The sequence below is a fragment of the Emericellopsis atlantica genome (assembly GCF_019669845.1).
Source record: "Emericellopsis atlantica unplaced genomic scaffold F5Z01scaffold_3, whole genome shotgun sequence".
Lineage (NCBI taxonomy): Eukaryota > Fungi > Ascomycota > Sordariomycetes > Hypocreales > Bionectriaceae > Emericellopsis > Emericellopsis atlantica.
The window spans coordinates 464,583-476,944 of NW_025764705.1; the positions used below are offsets into that span (position 1 = coordinate 464,583).

Genomic DNA, 12,362 nt, shown 5'->3' on the forward strand with positions numbered 1-12,362 from the left:
GTATCTTTCAAGTTCACCAATATTTGCCTGTGCGATATTTTTGAGCATGGGGAAAGAATTGAATGTTATGATTACCATTTATTTAGTATATCTCGAGACGCATGTCTCACGCAAGTACGAGGACGAGGTTTTGCGTCTGCACAACGAGAAGCAGCACTGATGGAAATGCACACAAGCTTACCAGTTTACCGACTGACTTTCCACGTGTCGAATGGAATACAATTACATATATTCAAATAAAAATCCCGTCATCTGTTACTTTGTAGCTAAGTTATAACCCTCAAAAGATGCGAGAGGAAGACAGTATAGGGTAGGCGTCATGCGCTAAATCCAGGGTCCAGGCGTCCAGTGGTCTTGGTGCACGGACCCGCATGACGTTCCTGCCCCAGATTTCAGATTCTGTCGCGTCTCGACTGGCTTCGCTCGTCTCCGTCGCATTGCATTGCCAACCTTCAAATTTTGTATCTTTCAACTTCAACCGTCTTTCGCCTGATATAATATTTGGACAGTGTCGACACGCAGAAGCGCACCAAGCACTCCATCATGGCCACCAAGATCACACCTTTCTTCACAGCTAGCCTTCGCGCCTTGCGACCGCGCACAACATCTTCGACGACACCATTGAGTCGCTACACCGCTGCATCTTTGCGCTCCCCTCGACACATCACCCCGGCGTCAGTCCGTCTCGCACACTCCATCCCTCGTCCATCGCAGCCAACGCCTCGAGATGCCAACCCGTCGACAGCCAAGTCAGAATCGGCTCGACCTGCACCTCCGCCTGCAAACCGTCCCTCCTACCAGCTCTCCTTCACCTGCGTGCCCTGTGGACATCGGTCGCATCACAACATCTCCAAGCAGGGCTACCACACTGGGTCGACCCTCATCACATGCCCAGAGTGCCGCAACCGACACGTCATCAGCGATCACCTCGGCATCTTTGGGGACACCAAGGGGATGACGGTGGAGGACATTGTGAAGAAGAACGGAGGTCTGGTGAAGAAGGGGAGTCTTGGCGAGGACGGCGATATCGAATTCTGGCCAGATGAGAACGATGATCTCAAAGGCTAGAGGTCACCTGCCTCATGTTCTTCCACCGCTAATTGCATCAGTACGGAGTTTTGAAAAGGATACCATGTGACCACCGAGCCAAGTCACACTCATAGAAGGACATGTACCAGAGAAACGTTGTATTTGTAGCGTACTTATGTATATCATCACTCCTAATCTTCCACGTTAACGCCAAAATTTTAGATACCCAATGCAAGGAACGCCGATCTCAATGCGTGAACCATCTACCAGTTCTTGAAAGCCTGCCTCCTGGCCTTGTTCTCCGATGCCCGCACCTTCTTGCGGTCCCTGTTCTTCTCAAACTTCTTCCGCTTGTCGCGGCCATACTTCTCCGGATTGGCGACCGCCTCGATCTTGCGCTTGCTCGACCTCTCGAGCCTCCTTGCCTTGACCTCCTCGCGGATCAGCATCAGCACACGCGAGTACTCCTCCGTGCCAAACTTCTTTTGCAACGAATCCATGAGGATCTGAGCGCGAGTCTTGATATGCTCGTACTTGGTATTGAACTCCTCGTCCATGGTTTGCGGGGGCCGAATCGTTGGGTCGGTGATGTTTTGGAGGGGGGTGAGGATTGTCTTGAGCGAGGGCGTGAGGCGTTCAACAGTTGTGCGTCGGCAGACCGTTTCGAGAACCTCCATGGCGGTGACCTTTGGACCAATGGACACAGCATTCGGGCTAATCTCCTTGCGTAGAATGTGAGAGATACGCCAGAAGAGATACTGTAGGTCCTTGGGTTTATGTGCATCATCCTTCATGTCGGCGCCCTCGTCATCTTCCGACTCATCTCCATCGTCGCTTTCGGATTCGTCGGCCGTGGCTGATGTTGGCAGCCTGGGGGCCAGGAAGATGAGGATCTGTCCTGCCTCGGCACCCAAGGCCTCGTGTACATTGTAGCCGTTGAGAATGTACAGCGCCAAGTGCACCAAGTTGCCAACCTTTTCATCATCGAGCTGCAACCCGTGAGAGCCAGGGACGGGCTGTTTCGTAGGAGTGCTGCCCATGTTGGGAGCGAAGTCGGACAGGTACAGGCTGATGAGCTTGATTGCCGCCACCTTGACGGGTGGATGCCCGTGCTCCATGCAGCGCCCGACGTGCGCCCAGAGATCCTCGCTCTTCGCAGACAGAACCTTGTCGGCAAAGACCGTGAACCACACATGGATCAAACCAAGCGATGCCTCCAGCAGCACCCCATTGACAGCCTTGATGTCCTCTTGTCCCAGGATGCCCATCACCTTGGTGAACACCAATTTGAAGTCGCTCTGGTTCTTGCGTGCGCTCTCGTTGGACTCAAAGTAGAAAGTCCAGACTTTCAGCGCCAACGTGAGCACGGCCTCGTTGTCGTCCTTGTCCAGCCAGGACCGCAAAAGCGTCAAAAACTTTTGCGTGCGCTCTCTATCAGACTGGCGGAAGATCTCCTTGAGAAGCTCCGCAGCGGACTGGCAGCACTTGTCGCTATCGTCGTTGGCAAGCACAAGGAACAAGGGTAAGAAGCACGTCGCCGCAATCTCCTGGACAAAGTCGTCGGATGACTTCATGAGGAGAAGGTGGACAACCTCCATGACGGATAGACGGCCACCTTCTCGTTCATACTTGAGATTTGCGACGATGAAGTTAAGCTGTTTCGCCCATCGCGATTTCTTCTGAGGGTACTCGCGGATAAATTGGAAGAAAGCACCACGGGCGAGATCACGGGTATCCCTGTCGTCGTTGGTGATCATGACCGTGCCAACGTAGTCCATTGTGTCGTATACTGCCGCCGTCTCGGCATGGCGCTCAAGCACGGAGCGCAAAAAGTTGAAGGTGACATGTCGGTATTGCGGCTCTGTGAGATCGTCCTTGAGCTTGCCGAGCATCATGTCGATGGCGGCATCTTTGACGGCAATGTCCTTCCGGTCACGCAGCACAACGGACAGCATGCGCAGAGCGGCTTGGGAGAGCTCAGTAGTTGTCGACACGGAAGTCGAAACGGCCTTGGTGGCCTCCTTGACTGCGACTTTGTAGAGAGCCGTGCCCTCTTCTTCCTTGAATGGAACCTTTGAAATCACAGCAAGCAGTCTGAACGTGGACACCTTGACCTCGTCCTCGCCATCGATGATGGAGTCACCCAGAATGGGGAGGAACCCAGCCAGATTCTCAGGGGTACGCAGGCTGTCATGCTTCTTGAACACGGACCGCAGGGTGTCAAGCGTGAAGCGCATCAGTTTCGACGTGTTTTGCGTGGTTCGACCAAGGGCCTGCTTCCTAACACCCTTCTGCACGAGATACTTGCGAACTTTGGGGTCGATCTTTTCTTGCACCTGGGGCTCACGAGCCTTGTAAATGTCCTGGATAACCTCGTAGCAAAAGACCAGGGTATCGCGGCTCTCGGCTGCTGGGTTTTGTAGTAGTCCAACAGACACGCGCGAGAGAAGATTGTCGATTTTGCGAACCATCTTCAGATCCACCTTCTGCCTGAGAAGTGATTGCAATGGTCTGATGAGATCGATGAGACGAGTGATCGACGCAGTGCGTGAGATGAGCTCCATAGAGTCCTGACTCTTGCTGCTCTTGATTTCCTTCATCTGAGTTGTGTAGCCTTCCGCATCCTTCTCTTGTCCGATGACGCCAAAGATGTCGTCCATGATGACGGTGATGATGCTCGGCAGGCAGTAGTCCAAATCGCCAGACTCAAAGTCAGGAATGACGGCAACCAGAATAGAGTGCATGGTGTATGACAAGACGTGGAGCTGGTACCCTTTCGTGAGAGCGCCGCGAAGCTCCCTCAGAAGGAACCCAAAGTAGCCTGCTCCAAGTATTTTCGCAATCTGGACGAGGGTGTCTCGGGCCAGATCGCGAGACTCTGTGGCTTTGCTGCGTAAGATGTGGCAAATGTCGGTAAGGACACCAGCGAGCTTCTGATCCATTTGGTTGCTTGGAAGCAGCTTGAGAAGCTTGACAATGGTGACACCGACTGGCACACGATAACTGACTTCCGACTCGTCCTTCTCATGCAAATGCTTCGACAGCATGGGCAAGAAATACTCGACAATGTCTGTTGCCAGTTGTGATTGTTTGGGCATCGTCAACGACAGACGCCGAACGAATGTCGAAGGAGCCTCCGTCGCGTCTACGTCCATGGCGTCTTGAGCCGAGTAAGGCGCTGCCGTGATCAATGCATCGGTGAACTTGCCTAGCAGGCGGATTGTTTGCTTTTGTTGCTCCGGCCTTGAGGCAATGTACCCAATGTATCGTTGGAGAATCGTGCGGTAATGCTTCCAGTGCAAAGATTCGGCGAGACTGCCAATGACCGTAGTAGCCAGCGCACTAAGGCCATGGTCATCGGTCTTCTCCTCCCGACCGAAAATAAAATGCTCAAGGAGGGGAATGAAGAACTGGGCCAGATTCTGACTGGAGATTTCGTGTAATTTGTTCGCCTCCTCCAGTCCTCGCAATGCCTCTTGCTGCCTCGCGACAGCAGGGCTTAGAATGTTGAAGAAGAAAGGAGGCTCGGTCGAGTCCTCAGAGGATTCGTTCAACAAGCCCTTGAGGTCATGCACAGGATCCCATTGGGGCAGCTGGCAAATTATGAACCCAAACACACGCAGAATCTCCCTTCGCGTGGTTTCCGAAGGCTCTCGAATGCCGGCATAAATAGCTGGCAGCAGTGTCTGGCCAAGATGCGTTTTGAGCTTATCCGCAGACTGACCCGAGGTCGAGGTGGCAGTGTCTTGCACAAAACGTCGCAAGCCATCCGCGGAATTTGTGGCTAAGACACCAAATTCTTCGTCGACGTGGATGAAGTAGATGCAATTGTGTAATAGAGGCAGCCACTCCTCCGCTGTCAGTGGAACAGCACGCTCCTTTGATATGGAGGTGAATGCAGATAACCTCTGGTCATAGTCGGGCTCTTCAATCCGACCTTTTTTGAAGGAGTTGAGCTTGGCACAAAGCGCTGCGACTTCAGTCTTGCCAGCGTCACCTGCTGCTACCACACCCAGAGCCCGGCTCAGAGCCTCGCGATTCTCTCTGTCCTTGAAGTAGCTGAAGAGGGAGGACAGAGTCTCGTAGACCTCGTTGCAAAGGTCTCCATGTTCTGATGGCTGGATAAGCGCAACGAAATTTTCTACCACCAAGAGCACGCGTCCCTTCGTCTTTGGGCTGACACGACGAGGCGGTTGCTGGAGGAGGAACGAGCAGATCCGCAGCACAGGCTCAATGCTCCTTGGTTCTTGTAGCACTTGAGCAAGCGAGAGCAAGGCTTCGACACATGCGTCGAGAAGGGCAGTGCTGGTTGCTGGTGCATGGAGAATCCCCGTGATGGTGTTGAGCATGGCTTCGGCATTGGGATCAATGAGCTCCGCCTTGATGAGCTCGTTGAACTCAGACTCCTGAGCAGGAGCTAAAGCCAGACGCACCAGGTTGCAGATCATGTCGAGAATGAAGATCCTCACATCATCCTTAGCCTTTGGAGCTGCCAAGCACTCGATCACGGGGGGCAGAATGCCCTTCGGTAAAGTGTCGCCGTGAGGACCCAGGAACAGAGCTGTCTTGGGTAGGGCTGCCCAAGTGGAGAGAAGTTGTAGGACACCTGACACACCCGAGGTCATTTCTGTCGAGAGGCTGTCCAGACGGGGCATAATGACTTCCTCGATGATGATCCCGCGATAGGGCTCCCACTGATATTCTTGAGCGTTCTGGAACAGCATAATCAAGCACTTGATTCCGGCCGACCTTGCCATCTTCAGAAGCGATTGTGATGTTGCAACCTCATCATCGTCGTCCACCTCGTCGTCCGAGTCTAATGCAGTGCCCTTGAGGTGCCTGGATGCAAAGACCAAGCAGTATAGGACTGCATTTAGCAGCGACTCCATATACTTCGTCACATTGGTGCCAAGCTCGGAAATGAGAGATGAAACCATGTTCAGAAAGCCAACCTGCTTGCGGGGATGCACAAGGGGTTTGTCGAAGAGCTTATGACGAGGGCAAGTTGTGTTGACAACCTTGACATTTCGCAATTTGCCGCTCGCGATGTCCAAGAACTTGCCCATGTCCTCCACGGAGAGGTTGCGCAAGACCGCAAGCCTCGTAGCTTGAAGACCATGTTTGCCACTAGCGACTCCCTTCTTTGAGATGGTACGACCGTACAAAAGCCGCAGTAGCACTGGCATCAACTCGGCGCGGTGCTCAGGTTTGATGACATTATCGCCTTGCAGAAGCACAGTTAGCTCGTTCTTGAAGCGAGCGTCATCGAGAAGATATTCCAAGTTCTCTTGGTATGCTCGGACACCAGCCTGCTTCCACGCAAGTATGGCCTTCAAGGCGAGCTTTTGCACCTCCACGTCACCATTCTCCAACAGCTGCAGCATGCCGTCGTACACCTTTTGGTGGAGATATAGCACTCTTGGGTTGACGAATTGCGCAAAGACGCCGAGCAGTGCCTTCCTATCAGCGAGAGACCAGTATGTTTGATCCATGTCGGCCAGCTCATCTGCTATTGAGGTGTCATCCTCCAAAGCCCAGGGCAGGAAGTGTGGGGTCAACTGCCGCGATCGCCGCTCAGCGATGAAGGGTACGGTGTTGAACACTTTGATTGCCTTGGCGCGAGCATTTGCTGCTAGTGCCGGGGCGGTCTCCTGGCGTTCGTCAAAGGTTTGCAGCATGAGGGCTTCAGGTTGGTGCGCAATCTCGTGCGTCTTGTCGGCTTTTTGATACAAGTACCGAAGGAATGTACAGTCAAAATCGGTGATGACTTGTCGATTACTGCTCAAATTGTCGTTGGATGGTGCGGACCACCTGGGTGAAGGTGTTTCAAGCCAGCTGAAAGCGATGGCGCTGACCACTTCTTCGCCGGCTTTGCTTTGTGAAATTTGCTCCAAAGCCTCACTGGCACTGTCCCACACGGGCGACAGCTTAACGGTCAGCATGCCAAAGATGAAATTGGGCACGCCTTTCTGCAGCCAGCTGGATTCATCCAAGGAGCTGTACTTCTGGCCCAAGTTGCGTAGTAACATCGAAATCGTCCTGGTATGCTCGAGACCTAGCGGCAGCTGTTCGACTTCAATCATGATGTCTACAAAATCGCTCGACCCCTGAAAGTCGTGGAGTTGCTGGAGCAGTTTCAAGGACGCAAGCCGAATCTCGTGGGAGGGTGACCCCAGATTTTCGACGAGGGAAGCAATAACGGGATCTTCCTCTGCAGCAGAGGAGTCGCTGCTTGATTCATCCCTCTTCGAGTGAGTTGGTTCTTGCATCAAATATTCCTCATAAGCCAAGAAAGCTTCCAAGAAGCCCACGGATCGTGCGAATCGCGGTACGGCTGCCCGCAGCAGAGGGCTAAGGGTGAGATCAACAGACTTTGCTGGTTTGCTCATCCGTAGATATGCGTGGAATCCCTGGCTGACGATGAAGTTGACCTCGTCCGACGCAAGTGTAGAGGTTGGTCGCAGCGCGATCTTGAGCTTCCGGAGCAGTAGTTCTGCTACTCGGGCGTTCGTTGAAGGATGCACAACTGCCAAGTCCATGAGTCGCAGGAGAGCCGAGTACTTTGGCAGACAACGGTCGCGCCATTCTTTCGGCGTTTTGTTGTAGGGTCCACGCTCAGGGAACGGCGAAACTTCGAGGTTTTCGAATTTCGAAACAATTTGATCCTGCCAGTCCTGGGGCAATTTGCAGCTCTCTCGCTCGCCTGCCGATGGGAAAGCTCCACGTTCGATCATCTGCGGAATCAGGATACTGAGCATCTGCTGATTGATGCCTTGAGACCAGTGGCATGCGATGAATCTGGGGAAGTTAGCCTTGTTCATTGGACTGGCAGAGGATGAGCTTACTTTTGAAAGTCCGCGCGCAGTAGATTGCCGAACCGCTGCGCGTCCAACTCAGATGCGTGGGCGCAGAATGGTATGAACCAATGTATCAGTGGCCCCCTCGTCAGTGACTTGGAGAAGAGGCCCAGCTTTGGAAGCAAGGAATCGATGGGGGCATGTTTCCAAGTCACCGCTGCTGGTACCAAGACATAGCGCCAAAGTTCATTGCCGTCGCCAGGCACCGTGGCATCTTCGTCCACCTTAGCAATGGTTTCGAGAATGTTGACAAGAGAAGTGACCAGTTCACTCCAACGGTCGACTCTTGAGCCTTTCCTGACTCCGGCGGCCACACCTAGGACGCGTGCCAACGGCATCAGTTGAGTCCAAGCTGACAGGGGGTCTATTTGAGCCCGAATCTTTTCCGACTTGTCCAAGACCGCCTTCATAATCTCGCCAAAGGTACTTTGGGTCGAATGGTGGATAATACTTGTCAACACTCCACATGTAACATCGGTCCAGATAGCGCTGTATGTGGCTTTTTCGTCATCGCTGCGCATGCTCTCAATAAGTTGCGAGATTATGGCAGGACCAGCAGAGTGTACCGTGTGGTCGTTCCCTTTGATGGCTTCGGCAAACATAGTCATAACTCCGTCCTGGTACAATGGGAACTGACGATCCCCTTCCATCTTGACCAAATCATCTTTCACGTGATTCACAAAGACTGGCAGCACGGTCTCCCGATGCGATGGTGCACTTGCTTTCTTGACCAGGAAGCTCAATGCTTCGGCAGCGAATCGAGCGATGTGAGGCGGATGTTTCGATCTCCCCATCAGGGGAGCCACGGTATCATATGTCGGCCGCAGGTTCGGGACAATGTGCTTGGACAGGAATTTGAAGAGGAAAGCCAGCGCGCCGAAAGTCCACTCAATCACATCGGCATCTTGTGGCCTCCCTGCAATGTCGACGATCAGGCCCAAACTTTGAGTGTAGTATCTCTTCTCAAACCTCGTTCCCAAGTCGTGCGCAAAAGCTGTCAATATGTCCAATAGCGGTTCGAGAGATTCTTTTTCCTGCCGCGCAATGCTGTCCGCCAATGCTTTCCATATGTCCTTCTCGTGGTGAAGTATTTGGTGAAGCGTATCGATGTTCTTCACTTTTTGCTTGAACTCGCGGAAGCACTTTGCGACATTGAGCTCGCTCCATTTCTGCAGGGCTGAGAGGAAATACGAGCTGGCCGCCGAGAGATCGTCATCATCGAGGTCATGTCGTCGAACTTTTCGCAACGGCTGTAGAGAGTTGAACTTGGCGACCTTTGCGGTGAAGGTCTCGTATCTGTGGTTCTTGTGATGAGGCGTCGAGTATTTTCGCGCCTTGACGATGCGCCCTGATGATTTAGCGGGCATTGTGAGGGATGTAGGATGCCCTCGTGTGAAGTTGTGGTGATTGTAGTAAATCCCCGCCAAAGTTCACCTCGACGACAAGAAGCGACTGTAGGAAGGAACGAACCTTTCTAAATTTTTGGCATGCCCGCTTATCGATAGCACTCTGGCTGCGGGAAGTGGTGGGGCGGCGACCAATCAACGGCCAAGCGCATTCGCGACTGCAGGGTCCACCTCTTCTTTGACTGTAGTACCTGGAGGTTCTCGCGTGCAGTGAATTATCTGCTGTGGGATGAAAATGGGCATGCTTCGAGGTCGCTTCAAAGATAGCATTTCAATCTTATTTTCGCACAGAGCTGATTATCAGATGATTTGTGATCTTGAAGGAGGAGATATTTGACCAAAGTCTAGCGCCTTCCTTGCTTATAAGTACCTTGCCTTTCCTACACCTCCAACTTCTGCCTCCCATCTCCAACTTGGATAGTTTCAACACCTGCACAATCAACCTTGCACCACACAGGAGTCCCATGATGGCTGCACCGAAGATGTAAGTTACTAGCAGCCGGCTGAGTCAATGGCTGCCATGTTCTTGATTGACGTACTAACTTCTCTTAGCATTGTCCTTGGCAGCCTCAATGGCAATATCGAACCCGCCCTTAAGAAGATAGCCTCTTTGCACGCAAAGAACAGCTTCGCTCTGGCCCTCTTGACCGGCGATGTGTTTGCCCCCGAGACGGACGATACAGTTGTCGATTCTTTGCTCAACGGCTCCATCGACATTCCGCTTCCCACCTACTTTACCGTCGGCACTCACCCTCTTCCGCCACGCATCGCCGCCAAGATTCAGACCGACGAAGACATTTGCCCAAACCTGCACTACCTTGGCAAGCGCAGCACGACCAAGACATCCGATGGACTAAGAATCGTCTCTTTGGGCGGTCAGCTTGACCCGAATCTGGTGGGCGGTCTATCCAAGGAACAGCACCTCCCATTTCACACCAACGATGACGCGAAAACCTTGAGAGGCGCCAACTCGGCCGATATCCTCCTCACGTCCATGTGGCCAGCCAATGTGTGGAAGGGCTCGAATGTAGCCCTCGATCCCACACAGCAAGCCTCTCTTCAGACCAGCGAGGCCATTTCTGAGTTGTGTGCCGCGCTGAAACCTCGGTATCACCTGTCTGCGTCCCCGGGATCCTTCTTCTACGAACGCGAACCCTTTGTCCATCCCAACGAGAGCGACGCAGACCCCATACGGGTGACAAGATTTATATCCATGGCGCCTTTCGGGAACCAGGCCAAGGCCAAGGCCATGTACGCCTTCACACTCAACAAGACCGACACAACAGTACCACAGGGAGTGACGGCCTCGCCGTTCATCGCGAAACAGAAGCGTCAGGCACCAGCAGATAACGTCCGCTACGCCCACTCTGGCCGCGACGGTCACCAAGGCCGGGGTGCTAAGAGGCGTCGCCAGCGTTCACCCCCACCTGGTCCGGACCGGTGCTACTTCTGCCTCTCGAACCCCAATGTTTCTCAGCACATGCTATGCAGCGTTGGCGATGAGACGTATGTCACCGTCGCCAAAGGGCCTCTCCCCACTGCGACGACTTTTGCTGATCAGGGACTCGATTTTCCCGGTCACCTGATCATCATTCCCTTCGCCCACGAACCTACTATTCCTAGTATGGGGGACGTCACAGACCCGGCCGGCCCAGCAGCCGCTGTCTACAACGAGATGACCAGACTTCGCGAGGCAATTCAAGCCATGGTCGCCAACAAGTCGAACCACAAGCTCGGTGTCGTCACGTGGGAAATCAGCCGCGACCGCAATGTCCATCTCATCTGGCAGCTCATGCCCATTGCGGCCGATCTCATCCAACGCGGGCTCGTTGAGGCCGCTTTCAAGGTGGAAGCGGAAAATCAGGCGTTGCCCGCATTCGTTAGCAAGGATATCCCACTGAAGCAACAGGCGTCCTACGGGGACTTCTTTCGCGTCTGGATCTGGGCGGACAATGGCGAGGACAAGATTAAGGGAAAGTCCATCGTCATGCCCCTCGAGTCAGATATGCGGTTTGACTTGCAATTCGGCCGCCGCGTCATGGCGAAGCTCATGGGCCTGGAGAACCGCGTCATTTGGCAGGACTGCGCGCAGACCGAAGATGAGGAGATGGAAGACGTGAAAGCTTTCAGGAAGGCTTTTGAGGAATTCGACTTTACGCTCTAGTTTTGATACCCAGCGTGCCTCGTTTTGGGAACACAAGTCCATTTTAGACGGCGTTATGGCGGCATGGGAGAAGCAACGGGCATGGAGATCAGGAGCATCTAAATTAAAGACAGTTCGAGCACGGGTTAAAACGGCGAAGTTGGGCATCCACATTCGAGCACAGCTTATAATGCATAGAAATCAGACCTTGCGGCGTTGTGACCACCCTATGATGAATTCTTCTTCAGTGCTCGCGGCTGAACGAGGGAGAACAGGGCGTGAACCACCAGGGCCGCGACGCAAATGCGTTCTCCTTCGGGCTGGTGTAGGTACGAGCGGCTTGAGTGGTGTAGCATATAATACTCCGTAGACAAGAGTCACTGCTTCTCTTGCGGGCGAGAACGAACGTAGAGTAACAGGCGACATGGGGCGCAAGCAAGCACCATATGACAATGTTCACCAGATCAAGCCCAAATTCATCAAGTTTTGTGTATTGTAGTATGAACCAGTGACAGAGGAAAGGGTTACAACTCGCCTTCAGGCGTGAAATGTACAAGACCAGCGATTTCCAGCCAGCCTCGCCTGAACTCCGCGGGTTCAACCGCTCCGTAAAGCCAGTTCTACAATGAACAAGCAGCCGCGACTTTCTAAAGTCACAACATCAAGATGAAAGCCCGTATGAATACACGAGCTCCGAGGGGGAGTCTGTCAACCCCTGGAATGATATGAACATGAGAAGAAAGCTAAATGTAAAAAGGAAAAAAAAGCATGCCGTCGTGGGTATATGCGCAGTGGTGGCGGTTGGTTTGTATGTCGGGCCTTAGCTGCAATGTCATGTTGCATGCGAGCCAAGAGCAGTGTGTGAGGAAATGAGAGACCGAGGATTTCACCTCGCGACTTGATTAGTCGTTTGTTCGTGTGATAGTC

General features: G+C 53.2%; 3 protein-coding genes across 3 annotated transcripts; 2 read left to right on the forward strand and 1 right to left on the reverse strand.

Annotated features, from left to right (window-relative positions):
- The first annotated feature begins 345 nt into the window (after positions 1–345).
- On the forward strand, positions 346–1,182 carry F5Z01DRAFT_644822 (DNL zinc finger domain-containing protein). The gene has a single exon (XM_046262799.1). The coding sequence runs from the start codon at positions 544–546 to the stop codon at positions 1,066–1,068; it is 525 nt and encodes a 174-aa protein (XP_046121908.1). The 5' UTR covers positions 346–543; the 3' UTR covers positions 1,069–1,182.
- On the reverse strand, positions 1,183–9,289 carry F5Z01DRAFT_717702 (armadillo-type protein). The gene is made up of 2 exons (XM_046266544.1): positions 7,875–9,289; positions 1,183–7,827 (listed from the first exon to the last, which is right to left on the reverse strand). Exons 1-2 carry the CDS (start codon positions 9,251–9,253, stop codon positions 1,293–1,295), a joined length of 7,914 nt encoding a protein of 2,637 aa, XP_046121909.1. The 5' UTR covers positions 9,254–9,289; the 3' UTR covers positions 1,183–1,292.
- A 235-nt stretch (positions 9,290–9,524) lies between these two features.
- On the forward strand, positions 9,525–11,643 carry F5Z01DRAFT_733504 (CwfJ C-terminus 2-domain-containing protein-like protein). The gene is made up of 2 exons (XM_046266741.1): positions 9,525–9,776; positions 9,845–11,643. The coding sequence occupies exons 1-2, from the start codon at positions 9,757–9,759 to the stop codon at positions 11,454–11,456; spliced, it is 1,632 nt and encodes a 543-aa protein (XP_046121910.1). The 5' UTR covers positions 9,525–9,756; the 3' UTR covers positions 11,457–11,643.
- Positions 11,644–12,362: the final 719 nt, after the last annotated feature.

Bases quoted from the DNA above. Each gene is read 5' to 3' on its own strand.
- F5Z01DRAFT_733504 (XM_046266741.1), top strand. From the start codon at position 9,757: ATGATGGCTGCACCGAAGAT. The intron at 9,777-9,844 runs GTAAGTTACTAG...AACTTCTCTTAG, and splicing joins ATGATGGCTGCACCGAAGAT to CATTGTCCTTGGCAGCCTCA.
- F5Z01DRAFT_717702 (XM_046266544.1), bottom strand. From the start codon at position 9,253: ATGCCCGCTAAATCATCAGGGCGCATCGTCAAGGCGCGAAAATACTCG. The intron at 7,828-7,874 runs GTAAGCTCATCC...TAACTTCCCCAG, and splicing joins CTGCGCGCGGACTTTCAAAA to ATTCATCGCATGCCACTGGT.
- F5Z01DRAFT_644822 (XM_046262799.1), top strand. From the start codon at position 544: ATGGCCACCAAGATCACACCTTTCTTCACAGCTAGCCTTCGCGCCTTG.